General features: G+C 37.8%; 1 protein-coding gene across 2 annotated transcripts; it reads left to right on the top strand.

Moving 5' to 3' along the window:
• Positions 1-511: 511 nt before the first annotated feature.
• Positions 512-19,552, top strand: RBM46 (RNA binding motif protein 46). Of its 2 annotated transcripts, XM_051790627.1 has the most exons (6): positions 512-769; positions 2,947-3,108; positions 6,740-7,207; positions 8,727-9,509; positions 16,201-16,260; positions 17,627-19,552. In XM_051790627.1, the coding sequence occupies exons 1-6, from the start codon at positions 739-741 to the stop codon at positions 17,650-17,652; spliced, it is 1,530 nt and encodes a 509-aa protein (XP_051646587.1). In that variant the 5' UTR covers positions 512-738; the 3' UTR covers positions 17,653-19,552. The 2 variants fall into 2 exon arrangements, with proteins under 2 accessions (XP_051646587.1, XP_051646588.1); XM_051790628.1 differs by lacking the exon at positions 16,201-16,260.
• The last annotated feature ends 358 nt before the right edge of the window (positions 19,553-19,910 follow it).

The following is a 19,910-nucleotide window of genomic DNA, read 5'->3' as shown; positions in this document are numbered from 1 at the left end:
AAGCGTTTTAGGAGACACAGGTGGTGGTTTGGTCATAAGTTGGACTCAATGATCTGAGAGGTCTTTTCCAACATAACTGACTCTGTGATATTTCACTTAGATATTACTGGTCAACGTGGACCTGCACAACACTAAATGCTCCCTATGGCACAGATGTGCACCAGACGTGCACCAGACAACATCCTAAAGGCCCAAACACACCTTTTCAGAGCAGATATAAGCAAAAGGACACAAAAAAAATTACCAGCCAAATTCTGAAAAAGCGAACGGTGCCCTTAACAGCTGACACTCCCTTTGGAATGGCGGGGAAGGTCGGGGATGGGGAGCGGGACGGGAGGTGCTGAGGCAACGCCGCGTGCGCGCCTCGAGGGCGGGCGGGGGCAGCGCGCGCCGTCCCAACCGCCACAGCAGCCGCCGCGCACGCGGCTGTCGGACCCCTTCGCCCAACCGCCGGCGCTTTTAAGAAGCGCTCGCGTGCCGGGCACGTTTACCTCGTCGCGATTGGCTGACGGTGCCTGTCGATCGCTCCTGTGCCCGCCCCCCGCGCCCGCGGATTGGCCGGGCGGGCCCGAGCGAGGGAAAGCTGTGCCTGCGGGCCAGGCGCGTGAGGCGTTGGGTGGAGGGGCCGCCACTGCCGCTGCCCGGGGAAGGGGAGGGGACGCGGAGTTTGCTGCGGTGTGTCCGCCGTCCCGGGCAGCGCTGTGTGGTGTACGGCTCCCGACGGGACAACGGGCAGTCATGCCGTGGCCTCGTCTCCCTGGGGATAGCGGTGGGTTCGGGTCCTTGTCATGCCGTGGGGAGAGGCGGAGGTAGCGCGGTGAGGGACGAGGCGCAGTGGAAAGGGGCCTTGACGTGCGAGTCGCGGGAGGAGCGCTGGGTGATTCCGGGGATGTTGGGCTTCTCTTCCCTCCCTGCCCCACATGCTGCCGTGCCTCCGGGCGTGACGTTGGTGCCCTCGGGCCCGCCCGAGGTTGGCTCGCTTCCTCCGTGGGCCTGCTGTAGCTCCTCAGGGCTTCTTCGCCCCTGTGGGCGTCAGCTCCCTTCGTTCCAATCTGGTGTCCCCTTGCTGTGCGTACTGAAAACGGCGTTCTTTCACATGTGTTTGAACTCAACGAGACAGAGGGAAAAGCAGTTTGCCTCTCGCTTGCTCCAACTCTGTTGTTATTTCCGTACCTTGTTAGGCCTGAAGCTGCCAAAAGATATTCTGATTATGGAATTATGTTTGACAAGGTATCTCTTCCATGCAGCTTTGAAAAAAAGTCTAATTCACTTGCTGAAAGGAGTTGGGACATTTTCTGCAGCAGAAAGGAGTAGTGCTGTTACAGCTGTTTCCTGCTGGGGAATTTTTTGTGCTCTTCCCTGCTTCTTTTCTGGAATCTCATTTTGATGTAGCCAGGAGTTGTTAGGGGTTTGGTTTTTTTAGTGTCCGGTGACAGATGTCATATAAAGTTCTCCAGAGTGGTTGTTTGCATGGATTCCTGCCCCAAAATGAATACCAGCTTTATAGAAAAGACAAAATAGATCTATTCCCACCAAAAGTTGTTTTTTTCTAGGATGGGAAAAATCAAAGTTCTCTTTATTGCCATTCTGATGAGGAGGTTTGTGGAGTCTGTTGTAATGTCATGAGAAGGCTGTCGTGAAAAGAATGCACTGAAGAACAGTTATTACTTTCATTCAAAGCACATTTGAAATGACGAAGCTGGGTCATGATGGGGGGAGGCCACTTCTGGACAGCAAGGTTGCATAACGTGTGTAAATGCGGCAGGGGAGCAGGCACTTCATCACTGCGTAAACCTGGTGTATGATATTTTGAAAACTTCAGCTTATGCAAAATCATTTTAATTTGAGATACTGGGGTAGTTTTCAGTGGAATGTGTAAGTGAAGAATAAAAGCAGTAGTGAGCATAGGTGTGGTTACTGTTTTGTGTGTGGAGGCGAAAGCTTGCTTAGGGTGACCAGCAATCATCTGACAACGTATTATATATAAGGATGGGTGTGATAACATTTGGTATGTTAGCTACTAATACTTATTTTTGCTGGTTTATTTGGCTTTATTTTTACTAGGTCTTCTTTCTGCTAGTGGTAAGGGGTTAAATAGTTAGCTATCAGGTAAAATAAATAATCTGCGTAGATAATTTTTTTCATTTGGATAATTGAGCTCAAAGTAGTAACTTGAAAGTTAATTTTTTAGGGGCTTGACTAGTAAAGTTGGTAATTACCAAATGCTGTGATTGTTTCCCATCACCTGGATGATAGAAACCTAAAGCTGTTGTGTGAGATCTTGGCATGCCAGAGGAATAATGGATAGAGCAGCAGCAATCATATTGATAAACTTCAGTTTTTGAAATTGTGAAAATGGATAAAGCCATGAAAATAGGGACTCCAGAGGTGGGATTGTTTCAAACCATAGTTTTGCAAGAGAGTTCTGCTAAATTTTATTACATATTGGTATTAATTAATTTACTTTTGTTCATTAATTCTTTGAGTTCTTTAAATTAATAAGGCATGTGTTTCTTTGACGTTTTTGTACTAAAATACAGTTGTGAAATAATTGATATTTTTATGGAATGTATTAATAAGAAAATGTCACTCCGAGTAGTTTCTCTCTTACACAACTGCGATAACATGGTTGATGGAAGAATTTATTCTTCTACTTAAGGGCAGCATTCTTAAAAAGTAGCTGTGATACTTATGTTGTGATAGTTGTGATACTGCTTGTGAGAATTGGAATATAGAATATATAGTTGCTGGTTAAAGTTCAAGATTATCACAGCTACAGAACAATGTCTGAAAGCAAATACCTAAGATTATAGTGATTGGATTTAGGATTGAAACTTTATGCTAAACAAAGTAACGGTAATTGTTTTTCTGTGTTTTGGTAGCTTCTGTGTGCGTATAACAATTTAGCATTAGCTGAATTGGAATGTCTGCAATGTTCTGTTAAAGCTGTTGCAGATATGCATGAAGAAAATAAAACTGCAGCAAATGGATGTGGCAAAATCCGAAGTGGTGCTCAGAATGGGGCTGCTTTACTTGCCCTGATGGAGAAGACTGGATACAGCATGGTTCAACAAAATGGGCAAAGAAAATTTGGTGGTCCTCCACCAGGTAAGCATTTCTTTTGAGATTATGAAGTTTACTTTCTGTAAGGAGAGCTGTACCAAATCAAACTGAAAATTTGTGTAGCCTCAGGTTGCGTATCTTGACAGTGACCAGTAGTAGAAGCTTAAGGAAACTGTAAGAAACACAACATGTGCAGGGTCCTGATATGCTTTACTGTTTAGAGCAGTTCAAGATCTCTTGAGCTAGACTACGGTGAATGTTTGCTTTTGGTGGATTTAAGAAGTCACAGCTTTAAAAGCAGCTAAAGTGGACAGGTAACAGAACAAATGTGGTGCTGAAAATGCAGAGCAGGTTCTGTATGACTGACAATACACTTCAAAATGTTTAATGGCACAGAAGGGAAAAACAAGTTGGTGATGGGAGCGTAACCTACTTTATTTCTTGTCTTACCCCTTACCACTTCCACTGGCCAAAGCATTTTTTTTTAAAATCTGTGCTCTGAGAGAACACCAGTGAAGATAATCTAACTCATTTTGTTTTCAGAGTTGACTATGAAACATTTATTTTAAATAATTTTTGCAGTGTCCTTGTTGACATAAGCAATGTACAGGAATTTTGCTATTGCCATTAATCCTGGTCGAATGAAATGCAATACAGTAACTCTTCTTTTTGAATCAGATTATGCACTTAAACAGAAGGCAGACAAATTATTTGTGCTGCTATTTCAGTTCATTTCACTTGTGGCCTGTGATCCCATGTCTTTATAAGTCATGCTCATAAGCATGAACTGCATTACTTATTGCAATAGTTTAAGATATGGCTGCATCAAAATTATTTCTCTCTGGAAGTTTTTTCCACCTAAGATTTTGTATATACTTTTACTTAACCTATGTAAAATAGCAAAAGGAAGCCTTGTGAAACTGTCACTGGGAAAAGAACTGCAGGGCATCACTAGCTACTTCCTGAGGGTTCACCCTGTTCTTAAATTATTTATACATTTTTTACATTATAATTTTGACTTTTAATTAGAATATTAGACAGTATCACTTGTATCTGTTTAGCAAAGCAACTTTTATTAATCTGTTAATCTTTTCTGAAAGTAGATGTGTTTGACAAGGTATCTCTTCCATAAATCTGCTCATTGACATTAGTTATATATCTTTCCTTAAAATCTTCATGTATTTTCATACTTGCTTAGGTTGGAAATTGCCCTAAGTTACTATAAATGGTTTTAGGCGAGATGAGACTTGAATGTTTGAGACAGCTTGTAAGTAACTACAATAACCTTGTAAATTAAGAGCTTCACTATGAATTTTGCCTGTTTAAGATGTGGTTTCTAAAAGCTTGTATTGCTGCCAAGGGATAGACTCAATGTCAGCAGATCTGCCTGAAAATTGTTGTAAAGAATTACAGGTTTTATTCCACCTGGCAGCAGCAGCACACTTCTTGTTCAGTTTATGCTGCTTGTGGAAAATGTATCTGTAGAGTGTTTAAAAAAAAAAAAAGACAAAATTGAATTTTCATTGTTTTGTTTGGGTCCACTGTTTTGTTTGGGATGGCTGCAGAGATAATGATGTAATTAGGTGTGTAAATCATCAGATTACATGGAAGTTTAAGATGGCATGGATCTCACTAACAGTGAGAGGATTATAACTGTAATGTTGATTGAAGTTTGATTACTTGCACTGTTGCAAAAATAGGAGTCCCATTTTCTATCATCCAGTGATGAATCAACTACCCAGTCAAGGAAACTCTCTGGTCAACTACTTGAGGGTTGCTTTTGATTAATTTTCCATGTTTGCTCTGCTAAGTACATGACACTCTTTGGCAAAAGAGGCATAGACCAGTTTTCTTTAAGTCAAGAGTCCCAGCTTGCTCCAGTTGGCTGTAATGTGCTGTAATGCTAAGTTAGTATGCAGCTTTAAAATTAGAAAGGGAGCTTTTTGTATGGTAGATGGCTTTTACTTGCTGAGAATCACTGCTACTAGGCTGAGAATGATGTTAAAATTTGTGTAGTTAATGAATGAGGATTGTTATTTAATTTCATGGCTTGTCTGCACAATCAAGCATAGCCTCCTCCTTTTTCCCCTGACTGAGGTGTGCAGTTGCTTTTGTCTTTGGAGCTCCTAAGTGGTGTACAATTGGTTTATGCTTTTTATGTGGGAACCGACTGGCACGATGTGAGTGATGGCAGTACTGGCCTGCAAATATTGTTAGTTTTCATGTCTGGTCAGACCTCAAGTGAAGTGGTTTATAAAACTAAAAATGATAAAGATGTTGAATGCTGTGTGGAACAGAGACAGGCTTTTTCCTAGGTAAGTCATGGCAGTGTGGCTCCAAAGGCATATCAGTTCTGATGCCTTGGTAGCTTCCCTGTATACTGGGTAGTTCTTAGTGTACAGTTAGTGTACAGTTTATAGATAAAAAATTGTTCTGTGAGAAGGCAAGATTTTCCCAATTCTGTTAATTTTTTTTTTCACAAGTAAATTACAGGCTCTTTGACAATACTTAAGGAAAAAGTGTTAATTACAAAATCATCTAAATATATTTTATTCTGAACTTCAAACCAAAGTAAGTTATTTAATTAGCTTCTTGTTTTAACTTGTCATCAGTAATTATTTTTTTCACCTTGCTTCCCTTTGCTTTGTGATTCCTTACTAGTACTTACTAGTACTTACTAGTACTTACTGAGTTTTGTGGGTTTTATTTTTTTTGAACCTTCTACCTGATTTCTTTGTGTAATTTAAAAAAAAAAGAAACAAAACCAAACAAAAGTTATAAGATTTTTTTAAAATTATTTTGGGAAAATGAAGTGCTGTTATTTTGCAGACCATAACTCCATATTTTTAATTTCATGAATTCGTTTTTACATTATCTGTTGAACATATCCTTTAGCGTATATGACAGAGATATAAAAGAATGTGTGAATGTCCTTGGCTTAGGGAGAGAGGCATGGATGTTCTTGTTTTCAGATGTCAGCCTGAGACTGACTTGTTCTGTGGATTTTTTTTAATTTATTTCCTTTTTTCCTACACTCCAGCCTGTGAAAACTGTGGTCTGTTTTTAGAGGATAACTGTTCAGTCTTTTTGGCTGTTGAGGAAAGGATGGCTCCATATCCTGCCTTCCTTAAGGAGTCCTATTTTATTGGAGGAATGAAAAAGGTGGAAGCAAAATGTTTGGACTTTTTTGAATGATGTCAAGGATGAAAAAACGTGCTGCACTTGGGACCCTTACCAAAATGTCTAAAAATATGGGCAAGAAATGCAGAGAAACTTTGTGCAACTTTAAAATGTTGCAGTAGAAAATACAAGTGAAGTTCTTTCTCAGTTGTCTCAGTCAGTTTCATCAATAACTGACATAAAATTATAAGGGACAAAAAATGATTGAAAGGTAGACTCTTAGTAAACCTGTCAGTATTTTAAAATACCCTAGTTCACTGAGTTGTCACACAGATTCCATTGGGAAAAAAAACCCAGAAGATGAAATTAAGAGAAATACAATCTGTGGGCTTCTGGTATTTTTTTATTTAAACATAATAAAAATAAGAAAGAATGGATGAAAATGTGCTAGTTTTCAGTTGAGATTAAAAATAACTTACATCTTCAAATTGGGTGTGGGAGAAGTGTGCCTATCTGGCATTTGTACTAAGATTGCTGTTGGACAATTTATTTTAAGGTTGGGAAGGTCCTCCACCTCCTCGTGGATGTGAAGTTTTTGTGGGTAAGATTCCTCGTGATATGTATGAAGATGAATTAGTTCCTGTTTTTGAGAGAGCTGGGAAGATCTATGAGCTCAGACTGATGATGGAATTCAGTGGTGAGAATCGAGGCTATGCTTTTGTGATGTACACCACTAAAGAGGAAGCCCAGCTAGCCATCAAGATTCTTAATAATTATGAAATTCGTCCAGGGAAGTTTATTGGTGTCTGCGTAAGCTTGGACAACTGCAGGCTATTTATTGGAGCAATTCCTAAAGATAAGAAGAAAGAAGAAATACTGAATGAAATGAAGAAAGTTACAGAAGGAGTGGTGGATGTCATTGTTTATCCAAATGCCACTGACAAAACTAAAAATCGTGGCTTTGCTTTTGTAGAATATGAATCTCACAGAGCAGCTGCCATGGCTAGAAGACGACTAATCCCAGGTAAAACTGTAATTCAGCTGAGTTTTTGTGGGGAGTATCTGTCTCCAAATTGTGGGGAGCGAGGTGGTGGATCATCCCCGTTTTCCATTTTTAAGACGTTTTCGGAAGTACAAAACTGCAGTAGTGCCTTTTGGCTAAGGAGGATTTTTTTTTAATTACTATTTTTTTATGTTTTGTGGTTTGGGTTTTTTTTTTTTTTTACTTTTTTTGCAAGAAACTGAAATTGAAGCAATTCTGACTATCAAAAAATAGACATCAATTTTATAAACACAAGCTACTGTAATTTACACCAATATGTATTTGCATGGGCGCACATGCAGTTTTCATTTACATGCACGAGGCCTTGCACACAAATTCTCTTAAAACTGAGCTTAAAAATTATAATGCTTTGCATGTGTCCCTTATTTGGGTGTCATGAGTGGTGTTACTGGTGTTTTATTTAAGCATATTGGAAAGGTCTTTAATCTTTTACTAGAAAATAATTTTAAGAGTTTAGCAAGTAGAAGATACCTTTTTCTTTGCACCTTATTTTATACATTTTGAGGGAGGGAAAGTAAAAGGAATTGAACGTGCTGAAAAAGGAGGGAATAGGTAGAGTTAAAAAGCAAAATTCTAGAAGAGAAATTAAATAGACAGGAGATGAAACAAAACAGTAGAGTTGAAGAAGCAAAGTCATGAAAACAGATAATACAGCATCGGCCTTGCTGAAATGAATGGCAAAACTCCCTGTATTTATTAAGGCCAAGATGTGGGCAAGTCTTGTGTTGACTGCTGACAGAGTGCTAGGAAGACGTGTTACCTAAGATTATATAATATGTATATTATATATATGCAAATATAGAATATGCAATGTATAATATGTAATATATGCAATAGATAATAATAAAATATAATAGTATAGCACATAGAATTACATGTAGAATGTGTATGCATATATAATTATTTATACATACATACATACGTGCATATATATATGCAAAGTAGTGGGAGAAATACCTCCAGATCACTGAATATAAAATAAACTAGTTGTGTGATATGCAAAATGATGGGTTGATATGAGTATCAAAGTGGGTTTGGTTTTGGATTTATTTTTTTTTTTTAGTTTAGGTTCTGGCATGTGCTATAAGATGGAGTAAGGCTTGTGCTCGTGATATATATTTAGATTACTTTTTCCAGGTGTTGACTATACTTTTTAAAGTGGTAATATTATTGAAGAGGCTGTGTTTACTAGCTGGTAAAATACACTACTTTTAGTCTCTTTATGTATGTGTGAATATGCATGTCACAAAATCTTTGTTTTGACAGCTTATGGTGCTTAATGAGCCCTAAGGGTACAGATAGAACACATAGCGTTTTTGAAAAATCTCATTAACATTTCCAAGTTGCTTAAGCAGATGCAGGCAACAAAACTCAGTTTCATGTGGTATACATCATATTTGCTTTTTGTAGAGGTAGTTGATAAGAATGCTTCTGTTTTCCTTTACGTGTTTCTTATTTACATAATGCTTCTTTGCTGTAGGAACGTTCCAGCCCTGGGGTCATACTATTCAAGTAGACTGGGCAGATCCTGAGAAAGTAGTTGATGAAGAAACTATGCAGAGAGTTAAAGTATTGTATGTAAGAAATTTAATGATATCTACTACAGAGGACAAAATTAAAGCTGAATTCAACAAGTTCAAGCCAGGAGTAGTTGAACGTGTAAAGAAGTTGAGAGACTATGCTTTTGTTCATTTTTTCCACCGAGAAGATGCAGTTGCTGCTATGTCTGTAATGAATGGAAAGTGCATTGATGGAGCCAGTATTGAGGTAACACTGGCAAAGCCAGTTAACAAAGAAAGTTCTTGGAAGCAACATTTTAATGGTCAGATAAGTCCCAGTTCTGAAAATCTCTTAGGGTTTCCTAACAAAGAAGATGGTACTCAAAAATCCTTGGGGAAACCAGCAAGTCTTTCAGTTCGTCTTAATGGCCAGCACAGTCCAGGCTCCCCTGAAGTTGAAAGAAGTACATACCCTTTTTTTCCAGGAATAAAGCTTACTCCAATTAGCATGTATTCTTTAAAGCTGAATCACTTCAGTTCTGCAGTAATGCATCTGGATTATTTTTGTCATAAAAATAGCTGGGCACCGCCAGAATACTGCTTGTATTCAACAACAAGTCAGGATGGGAAAATACTCTTGGTGTACAGGGTGCTTATTTCTAGTATTGCAGATGATTCCCAGAGTTATTTCATGCCAGAAAAACTCTGTACAACGGTAGAAGATGCAAAGGAATTGGCAGCACAGTTCACACTTTTACATCTAGGTAAGCATTAACAGTTTTGATTAGTTCTGAAGAACTGAAGCTATTGCTTTAAAGTTGTTCTTTGTGTATATATCTTGGCATGTGTGTGTATTTTCATGTAAAGTATAAGCTAGTCTGCAGAAGCATTGGTTCTTGGATCAGTTGAGTCTAGACCATCAGATGAGAGCACTGAAGAAACACTGTGTAAATGTCTGAACAGTCCAATGCCAGGGGCATTTTTGCTTGCATTTGTCTACTGTAATGATGTATAAGGGAAAACTAGATGACATTTAAGTGACTTAAGTCATCTCTATGATGATTATGGTGCTGAAAATTTATTTGAAAGTACGTCTGTGTTTTACCGTCTTCATTTTAAAATTAGTATGCAACTATTAGAAAAGGGAAGGTTTTATCTGATAAAAAGGTATGTTAAAATCTGTTCTTTTCATAGCTAAGAAGACAGATCACTGCTGTTCTGACAGTGTTATCCCTGTTGCTCTACAAAGTAAAATACATAAATAATACAAAATATAAAAGTTTTGCTATATAGTTCCTGCCTACCATTTTTCAGAACATGCAACACACATAAAAATCCATTCAGATTGCAGAACTAATTTCTACAGCCACATTGTTTATTAATAATTGTAGTCATCATCTGATTAAATTTCGTGCTCAAATCAGAATTTTATATCTGTTACTTGGATTTGAAGGCTTTTACAGAGCCATACCATAATGGTTTGATAAATCATACTCTCAGGCACAGCTGTGTATATACCACTTGTTATTCTGAATAGTTTCTCTTCTTAGTTCTTTTTCTGGCCTTTACATTCTCTAATATTTGAAGATGAAATAGGACTGATCTTTATAATTTTGCAAGTTTTATGAACCATCATGTAATTTCTTTGATTTGCTGAGTAATGTTCTTGTGCATTTGTTGCATAGTTTCTTACAGCATGTCTGCATCAGTAAATGCTGTATCATGAAATGAAGGCTCACTAGTCTTCTTCCAACAAGGTATTTTTCTGTAATTACAAAAAGAGGTTTCTAATGAATCCTAGAATCAGGTGTGTTTTCCTTGCCCTGCCCCTCCTTGATAGCCCTTCCCCTGTCCCCCATTTTTTGCCCCTTCCCTGTTCCCCTTTTTGCCCCTTCCCTATCCCGTCTTCCTTATACCCTTTTCTTCGCCCTTTGGCACTTTCCTGTCCCTCCTGTGCCTTTTCCCTATCTCCCCTTCACTATCCCCCCTTCTTTGCCCTTTCCCTGTTCCCTTCCCCCTTTATTTACCCCTTCCTGGTCCACCCTTTTCTTGGCCCCTCTCTGTCCCCCTTCCCTGTCCCCCCTTCTTATTCTTTGATCTTCTCTGCCTGACGTTGCCAGTCTCCGCCTTTCTTCAGCCTTTTCTGCCTTTCCCTTTTGCCCTTTTTCTCTGCCCTTCTTCACCTTCTTTGACCTGGTCAGACCTGCTTAGCCTGTCTTACCTTGTCCCTCAAGTTCTCTGCCCTTCTTCAATGTTTATTGCTCTTCTGCTCTTCTCTACCGTTCTCTGTCCCTTCTCCACCCCTTTTTCGTAGGGGTCCCCCCTCCAACCACCAGTGTTTGCCCTTCTCTGCCTGTCCCTGTCAGTATTTGCCCTTCTCGTTTGGCCTCTCTGCTCCTTTCTACTTGTCTCTGCCCTTCTCTGCCACTTTCCACTGGTCTCTACTGTACTTTATCCTTGCTTTTCACCTTGCTTGTCTGTCTTGCTCTCCCTATCCTTCAAACTTCTTTTCTTTACCCTTTATGTCTTTCTCTCTTTGTGTTTCTGCTTTGGCTTCTTTATCTTCCTGTCTTCTTGTCCCGTCTTCTCAGCCCATTTTTTAATCTTTTCTGCCCTTCTTCAACCTTTCCTGCCCTTCTTAACCCTTCTGCTCTGCCCTTCTGCTCTGCTGACTCCCTTTCCCTTTGACTTTCTTTGCCCGTCTTCCCCTTCAGCCCTTGTCTGCTCTTTCTCATTCTACTCTATTGCCCATGTCTTCACCCTTCTCCTTCACCCATCTTCTCTGCCCTTCTCTGCCTTTATTTCTACACCACCCTTCTTTTTCCTTCTGCTCTGCCCTTCTTTTTTGCCTATCTCTGCCCATCTTTGTGAATCTCTTCTTTTGTCTGCCCTACTCTGGCTGCCTTCTTTGACCTTCTCTGTCCTTTTCCTTTGCCCTTCTATGCCCTTCTGCCCTTCATTCTCCTCTGCACATCTCCACTTGTCTTAGACCATCTCTATCTTCTCTGTCCCCCTTTCCCCATTCTTCTTTCTTCTTTGGAATTCTTTTAGTGAAGAATTATGTTGAAGAAGATAGGCTTGTTCAGGTAATATAAGCCAGTTTCTTGTCTAAGTGTGTGTCAGAAGTTGACTGGATTTTTTTAATTATTACTATTATTTTACTTCAGAATTGGAGCAATGCCAAAGGTTTTGGATTTTAAGTGTTTTAGTTTTTCAGTGGTGGTAGACAATTTTTTTCTGAGTTTCTTATAATATCAAGGGAATACAAACAGGTTTGACTTCAATTACTGTTATTTCCATTTATTATTATGCCAGGCAGTGTCTGAGGCATCAGACTTGGTGATCCTGTATAGTGCAGCTCTGGATAGAAACATAATGAAATCATACAGTACAGGAAATAATGGTTTTCTGATTGGCTGTGCATGCATACAGGGCTCAGGACTGCATCCACAAGTTTAGTTTGAGTCTGCTTTAGGAATGCAAGGAGGAGAAAGGAGAACAGATAAAGAAGTGTATATTAGAATACATTTAGTTCATAATTTTGGCCCAGTGAAACAAAATTTTCAGGGAAATGGAAGCAGCAATAGTAACTAAAAAGTTACATGAAGTCCAGTTCTATTGGTGACTGCTTCACTGCTGTTCCTGAGAGGTAGTATAAGAAAGACTTCTCTGTTCCCTTCTGTTCCCCCTTCTTTCCCCCCATTTCTTCGGGTTTGGGTTTTTTTGGTTTGGGTTTTTTCCCTCACCTGTTGTAGTTTTGGTTAATTGGAAAAGCTGTTGCTGATAGCAAACTGTTAAAAGTAGTATTGCCATCCTTCTCATCCTCATACTGCTACTTAAACTTGTTCTGGAAGTCTCTTGATATGTAGGCTGTGGTGAGATTTCTTCTTTGGATGAGTTTATAGCAGACTTACTGCGGCCTTAACTATGATGCCTTTTTTTTTTTTTTTTCCAATGCATGGCTAAAATGTAAATAAACTTTTTCTTTTTGCTTGAGTCCTTGCTTCTCCTAATTTTTTATTTGGCATGCCCAAAGGGTCTTGGAGGAAGAAGAACCTCCAAAGGGCAAAAATTTATACATTATCTCCAGCAGTGGTGTCTTTGGTTTGCATTAGTAGAAGGTGGTGCTTTCAGATGGTCAAAGTGATGAGATTATTTTCAATAATAAAATAGTAAGTATCTCTGACTGGTTTCGTACACAACGTGAGCAGCACTTTGCTGGTTGAGCGTCTGTTTCCCTATTTTTCTAGCTATTAGTGGCCACACTTTTATAACACAGATAATCCTGAATACAAAAGATAATAAGGGTGCTAAACTCAAAATAGTTGTGTGAGGCTTTCCTTAAAAGAGGAATGAAGACAGTTTCAGGTTTTATGCTTGACCATACATGCCTGCCTATTTTGTGTCTTACAGATAGTGTTGTCTGAAGATAATATTTTCTCTCCTATACTTCTCTGGGGAGGAATCACCAGAACAATTAAAAATGTTAGATTAAGAATGATTATTCACAGTTGCGGGCAAATCCTGAATGCAACACAAGTTTAAACAAATGAAGAAAGTATGTGCTGAGATTCTTCTCTCTTCAGTTATAATTAGAAGTGCTGTAGGGAAAAGATTTTAAGGTGGATTTAAATTATCAGTATTTTAAAGCTTTTTAGCACTTCAGTGTGCCATACAATCACAATTAATGTGAATTGTTATTTAGCAGAATTCCCAAATCCCAGGATTTGTTTTTGACAGCTGTCTACATAATGGCCCAGTGCTAGTAAGGCTTTCTTGTTATCTTTAACTATACTTTTTTTTTTCCTTCTTTTTATGGCCTCTGTGCATTCTTGTTTGTGAGGATTTGGCCTTGCAAAGAGCATACAGAGCCCTCTTTTGAAACAAACATACAAGGCTGACTTTTGAAAGATTCACATCTTTCATGTTGGTAAAAGGCCTCTTTTTGATGTTGGCACTGAAACATAGCCCTAAGGAGTCTAAAAATACAACTTATTTTGCTTATCTAATCTACAGCAGTTGTTTTTGTTCCAACTTTTTATATATATATATATACAGTATGTTGAAAGAAACATCTGCAGCTCAAGAAGAGTTGCTAGATGTGACAGAAGATCCCTGCTCACTGAAGTGTGTTTCATGCTTTGATGTGTTGACTGAAGCTGCACCGATCCATGTGTTGTGGTTTTTCTTTGGGTTTTGGGGGTTTTGTTTGCTTGGTTTGGGTTTTTTTGATAAGTAGCAGTGATTTGAGGAAAGTCTGACTGTGCTTCTTCATGCGTGTACAAAAATGACATAGGGAGTAATTCTTTCTGGTAAGTAACTTCTTTTACAGGAACCTAATTTTTTGACCACTTAATTTTTGCTAATGTGTACAGGTTAGTTTTGTTGGTAGTTTTTTTTCCTGTTTTTTTTTTTTTTATTTATTTTATTTATTTTTTTAAAGCATATAGGCAGACTAAGGTAAGTAAATGAGAAAGGGCTGCTTTGATGGAAATTTAAGATTGGACTGCTATGATTAATGATCTCAAGGCATTCTGGTTTTTGTGGTGTGTCTTTCTGTATTTCCTATCACATAATAGAATACTTGGTTTTTACACAGTATATACAGTACTGTTATACAGCAGTCTTGAGCAGACAGCAGTACAACAATTAACCACTTGGTGTCACCTGAATATTTTGAAAAGGATGCTTCTTAGAAAATACAGGAACCTATGGTTTCACTGAAAGATGAATAAGCTGTATTTTAATGTTGCTAGATAAAATCATTAGCAGATCAAGGGAGTGAAAACAGTCAGGTTTGCTTAAACCTACAGAAATTACATGTCTGCATGTCCATTTGTGAGAAGGAGAACAGAGTTACATGTTGGAGTTCCAGAAGGTGAATGTAGGTGGGGTAGGGCGAGAGAGGAGCAGAATAGAAGAAAACCCTGAATGCCCCGTAGAAGTAGTTAATACATCTTCCATTCATTCGGTTCTCATTACTACACAAATAAGTTTGTGCCTTTAGAAGTTACACAACTCCTTAGTGTCATTTGCAGAATGGTGCTTGGCTGTTAAATGTGGCATCCAGTTAGAAAAACATGGAAGACTTCCTATTCTTGCCTGTCCTGGAGGCTGACTAAATCTCAAGTTTGGAGACTGTATAGGTGTGTAATTAGCATGCACTGTATATTCCACCTCTGGTTTAGCAGCAGTGTTAGTGCAGAGTCAATCCCAAAACAGGAAGTGTTAGTTATCATTCAAGTCCTTTGCATCAGTAATGTAGATTTGTAGCTTATGGAGTCAATCTGGCTCGTCCATATGACTTTGAAGAACAGGCAGAAAAGAACTTGAAGTTCCAGAGATGTGCTCTGAATTATAGAACTTCCACCTCCCTTTCTTTAGTAAGAGCAAGCATCTGAACCCTGGAAAAGCAGAACAGTCATTAGAAAATTATGTTTTGTTCGTTTGCATGTTTTAATTGCTACTGGTGGAATTCCACTGATTTAAGAAAATACTGGAACATGTCAGAACCTATTTTTGCTAGAAATAAATATGTTAAGATAACACCCTCTGAAGCAAAGGCTGAGTTCTTAGAAGTTCTCTTACCTCCTGAGTTTTACTTAAGGGTGATGGGAAAGAATGGAAGAAGTTTTGGTAAAGCTTCCTTGGTTTCAGGGATCTGCCAGGCTTTAAATGGGTATTCCACTAGAGGATATTGTTTGTTCTTTCACACATGCTATTTTGTGTGATGTCTCACTTTGACACAATTTATGGAGTTAATTTTTAGGTAGAAGAGAGTATTTAAAAGTGTTTAATACAAAGCAATTAAAAGAAAAATATACCGGTAAAACTCTAAATCTCTAATAAATCTCAAGAAAAAGCACTTTAATAACTAACTATAACACATAAATAAGTTTTATTCCAGTTAATCATATAGAATTTACATAGTAAATGGTAGTGAAATAGGTGGAGCAAACTTTGTATCTTACTACTATGAATTCACATCTTAAATATTGCATGCAGTAGCAATTTGCAAGTCAAGGATAAAACTTGTATAAACTAGTTCAAAAGTCTGTACTCAGCATCTGTGTCTCAGAACAAATGTATCTGTAGGCTGCTGCCCTAGATTTTCCACATTATACTTAAAGTTCAAATGAAGTGTTTTTACTTTAATGTTTTGTTGTAGGGATTTTCTTTATTTAAACATTGCCTTGGTTTGCTTATCAAAATTAATTATGTTGCTGTTGGAACAGTCAACAGCCTGGTACAAATTGTAAGATGTTTCAAAGAAACCCCCAGAAATTGCTGGCTTTTTTTAGCAAATACAGATGATAAGTGGTGATTTAGTGGGTTTGGGGTTTTTTAGTGATTTTTAGAAAGGCTCAGAATGTAGTATAAGAAGTTTCTTAACAGTAGAATTTAGAAGTCTTAAATATTTATCAGATGACTTACACATAATGGTTTTTATCACAGCCCCCGAGCAAGCATATATAACTTTGCTGTCCCTGAATGCAGCATGGTGGGATAGTAAAGGTGAGTAAACCTCCCAGGATTGTTTATTGCAGGTTTTTGCCCCCTCGAAGACGTTGTCTTAGCTGTATTGTTTGCACTGTTTGTTAGAGAAGTTGTTCTTTTCCCCACATACACAGCTCTAAGAAAGCTTGTAGAGATTTTCTGTCTAGTTGCTTTTTTCAAGAGACCATAGCTCTACTGTGGACCTGCTGTTGGATCACCCAATCTGATGTTCTTGTCGACTGTGCAGCACGAAAGAAGGTTATAGTTTTTACTCCTAAAACGATTCTGAGTCATTTTTCAGTCATTTCTCAGTTATTTGCTGTTCCAGGTTGGGTTTAAATTTATGTTCAGGAGTGGGAGTTACTCCTCTGGGTACTTGGACTATTTCTTTGGGTAGTCAGTGTCATGGGAAAGAGAGAGACTCATGTTTCCTTCTCTGACTTTGTTTTTTTCCGAATATGCTATTGTGGATGAATTTAAGTGTGTATATCTGTCACTAATGAGGCCTCTTTCATTTTTTTTAAAATTAGGATTACCATTTTTGAGTGTCATGAGAATGGTTTTTAACAGCTTAAAGGGCAGTTTGAAAACAGTATTAAATCTGTGCTCGGTGTTAACTTTACTGCTGGAAGCTTCTATTCTGAGGCACACTGAATTTTTCCTGCAGATTCAGTTATTTTTCTAATGCTGCTGCTTATGGACAGGGAACATAAATTTGTAAATTTTGGCCTCTGTAGGAGAGCTTGGAGAAAATAAGTAAGAAAGATACAACAATGTTGGACTATATTTACCTGTGAAATAACTTGACTGCCTTCAGCAGTAGAGTCAGTCACTTCAAAACAGGATGGAATTTAGTGCCCTTTTTTTTACTCCACTGATGATCACAATGAAGCTGGGTTTTGTTTATGCAGTGTACATCAGGCAGAACTTGGCACTTAGCTGATAGTACACTGATCTGAAGTGTTAAATATGCAATGTGAAAGACTACTGCTATGATACGTATGATATATGTAACTGTTGTCTGTGTTAATATTCTGTGTTTAGTGAAGGTGAAACAAAGGGTCATTACAAAGTTTGGTTAAAATTATATATATATAGGATGAGGAAATACTTATGTTCAGTACCAAAGAATGGGGTTTTTTAAAAGTATAAGGCTCTTAGGAGAAAAAAACAACCTTGAACTGTTGACTAAACAGTTTCTTAATCATTTGAAGTAGTGCTGCAGAGGAAAGGGAAGGATACAGCACTGGCATAAGACTGTGAATGCCTTCATTATACCATTATCTTAAGTTCCTTAATAGTTAAGTTCGTCTTGAAATGGGTAATGCAGTATGTTTGTTGAAATCAAGTCTCTTTCATCTCCTGTCCACCACTTTTTCCACAGCCAACTGTACACCCTACTTGGCTTGAATTTCCCTGAAGAAGAAAAGTTTGGAATTTATTGCTTTGGATCTTGTCATGAAAGAAAAAAGAATACCACGCGGATATATAATTACCGGAAATTCACGTTCCATGTTTAACGATGAATAATTCTTTGAAGTACATGTGTGTATTAAGCATTTCAATATGAAGATTAGTGAAATTGAATGTTAAATTGTTTTGGTTAGTTTGATTAAATTTGGGTTTTAAAAGATAATTTGTTTAAAAGATTTTTATTACCTTTAACATACACTAGTAACTTATATTCAGAGTTAAAATAATTTGCCACAATTCCTTGTATTTTAAGTGTCACACAGAATTTTTACAGCTTCTGTTGTAAGTAATGAATCTTAAGCAAACATTAAAAAAACCAACAAACCAAAACCACAACATCCTGGCAACCTTGCCTTTTCATACATGAGCATACATAGTATGAAATGAATACCACACTCAAATTTGTTTCCATAATTTGATGCAAAATTTTATTGGAAGAACATGTCCAATAAAATCTTTGCTTCTGGTATAGCAGTACATCAGTGGAGGAGTGATGTACTTTGAAGGACTTTAGGTACCATCAGGCTACATGAGATTGCTGTAGTCATAACATTGAGGTTCAATACCTTAGTTATTCTTTGAAACAAAGGCAAATATCCTCACACATATAAATTACATGTATTTTTAAGTACAGCTCACTAGGTTGCATTTCCTGTTGTTAGCACCTCTCTGTTGGGACATGTGTGCTTTCATATTCACAGAGGCCTTACTTTTATCCAGGATATCCCTTGAAACCAGCCCTTGTGCTTGCCTGTGGCAGCCATGTGAACAGCAGCTTGCTCACTTTCTAATCAGGCCATGTTCTTCTTAAAAAGCATTGTTTAGCATTAAACTGAAAATAGTTTTCGATTTTTAAAATCAGATATATGTAATTCACTTTGAGCCATCTTTATTTTTATTGTGACTATTTAGCATTTCTCAGTCAAGTGCTTTATTTATTGAATGACAAAAAAATAACGGCCTTTTTTTTCCTTTTTAAAAATCTGAAACAAATACTGTAGACCATCCTTATTTTTGGAATTTTATATATAATTTCAGTTCCTTGTCGAGGAGTGGGCCAAATGGCATAGTTAAAGCGTCTGAGGGCCTCACCTATGCAAGCAATATTTGTAAGCTGTTGTGTCTGAAAATTGTTTGTCCAAAAGGAGTATTATGTAGACAGAAAACAATGCAATGGAAAGATTCAAAGTTGAATAATTTTTCTGAAAAGCAATCAACTATTGTGGTCCACTACACATTTTGGTTAAGTTTATTTCATCACCATATTAAATTGTCCTTCTTGCTGTTAATTTAGGTGCAGTTATAGCAGTTTCATTTTATTTGCATTTGATATTAGCTAAATAATAATTGTTTTAAATGTTGCAATTTTTAATGTTGAAATAATGTGTTTGACTTCTGTACTTGAATTAACATTTATATTAAATTTATGCTGTTCATATTCAGTGTGTGTAAATGAAAAATAAATTATTATTTTACACGTGGTACCTTCAAGACTCACTTTGCAGGGTTCACTTTGCTTTGTCTACTGGTAAGCTTTGGCCAGAGGCTCCAGTGCTCCAGTGCTTTGCTGAACAAGAGGAACTGCATTTAAGTGGCTTCATGAAGCCTTGAAAAAAGAAAAGTAGTTCTTAAAAAGCAAGTTGCTTAGTAGCTTCTGTCACATTTGAAAGTTGTTTAACTGTTAGGATTTCCTAAGAAACTGAGTTGGGAGGAAAGAAGAGGAGGCTTGTTTAGTCCATGTTTAAATTAAGTGGTTTCTAAGGCCAAGACAAAAATCAGTGTTTGAGATAGAATAATACAGTATCATGCCGATAAGATATGGGTATGATAATTTAGAAGTATTTGTAACTGTTAGGATGAGAATTCTAGTCTACAGAGTGCTGAAATAAGCTTAATTTTTATTTTTCAGGTATCTTAATTAAGACTCAGTTTTTTGTTTAATTTCTAATGGAAATCTGGGCCAATTCTACCTGGGTAGGATTGGTATTGTTAGCTACATAAGGGAGCTGTGGGACAAGGTGCACAGAAGTTGCATAACGATAAAATGAAAGACAGTATAAGAGCTGTGAATAAAAGTTCCCCCAGTGCTCACCGACCAGTACTGTAGAAAGCCATGGGATTGTATTTTTCAGGTGTGTAACATCCTTCTTGATCAGATTTCTAACTGTGCTCCCTTCTTTGAAGTAGTCTGGTGC

The sequence above is a fragment of the Manacus candei genome, unplaced genomic scaffold (assembly GCF_025592945.1).
Source record: "Manacus candei isolate 608988 ecotype Guabito, Panama unplaced genomic scaffold, ASM2559294v1 h1tg000028l, whole genome shotgun sequence".
In the NCBI taxonomy this organism is placed as follows: Eukaryota; Metazoa; Chordata; class Aves; order Passeriformes; family Pipridae; genus Manacus; species Manacus candei.
The sequence above is the reverse complement of the archived record's forward strand: the minus strand, read 5'-3'. Positions and strand labels throughout refer to the sequence as shown.

Excerpts from the sequence above, each read along its gene's own strand:
- RBM46 (XM_051790627.1), top strand. The coding sequence starts at position 739 with ATGCCGTGGCCTCGTCTCCCTGGGGATAGCG. Across the intron at positions 9,510-16,200 it reads GTTCACACTTTTACATCTAG|CCCCCGAGCAAGCATATATA; the intron begins GTAAGCATTAAC and ends TTTTTATCACAG. Across the intron at positions 16,261-17,626 it reads AGCATGGTGGGATAGTAAAG|CCAACTGTACACCCTACTTG; the intron begins GTGAGTAAACCT and ends CTTTTTCCACAG.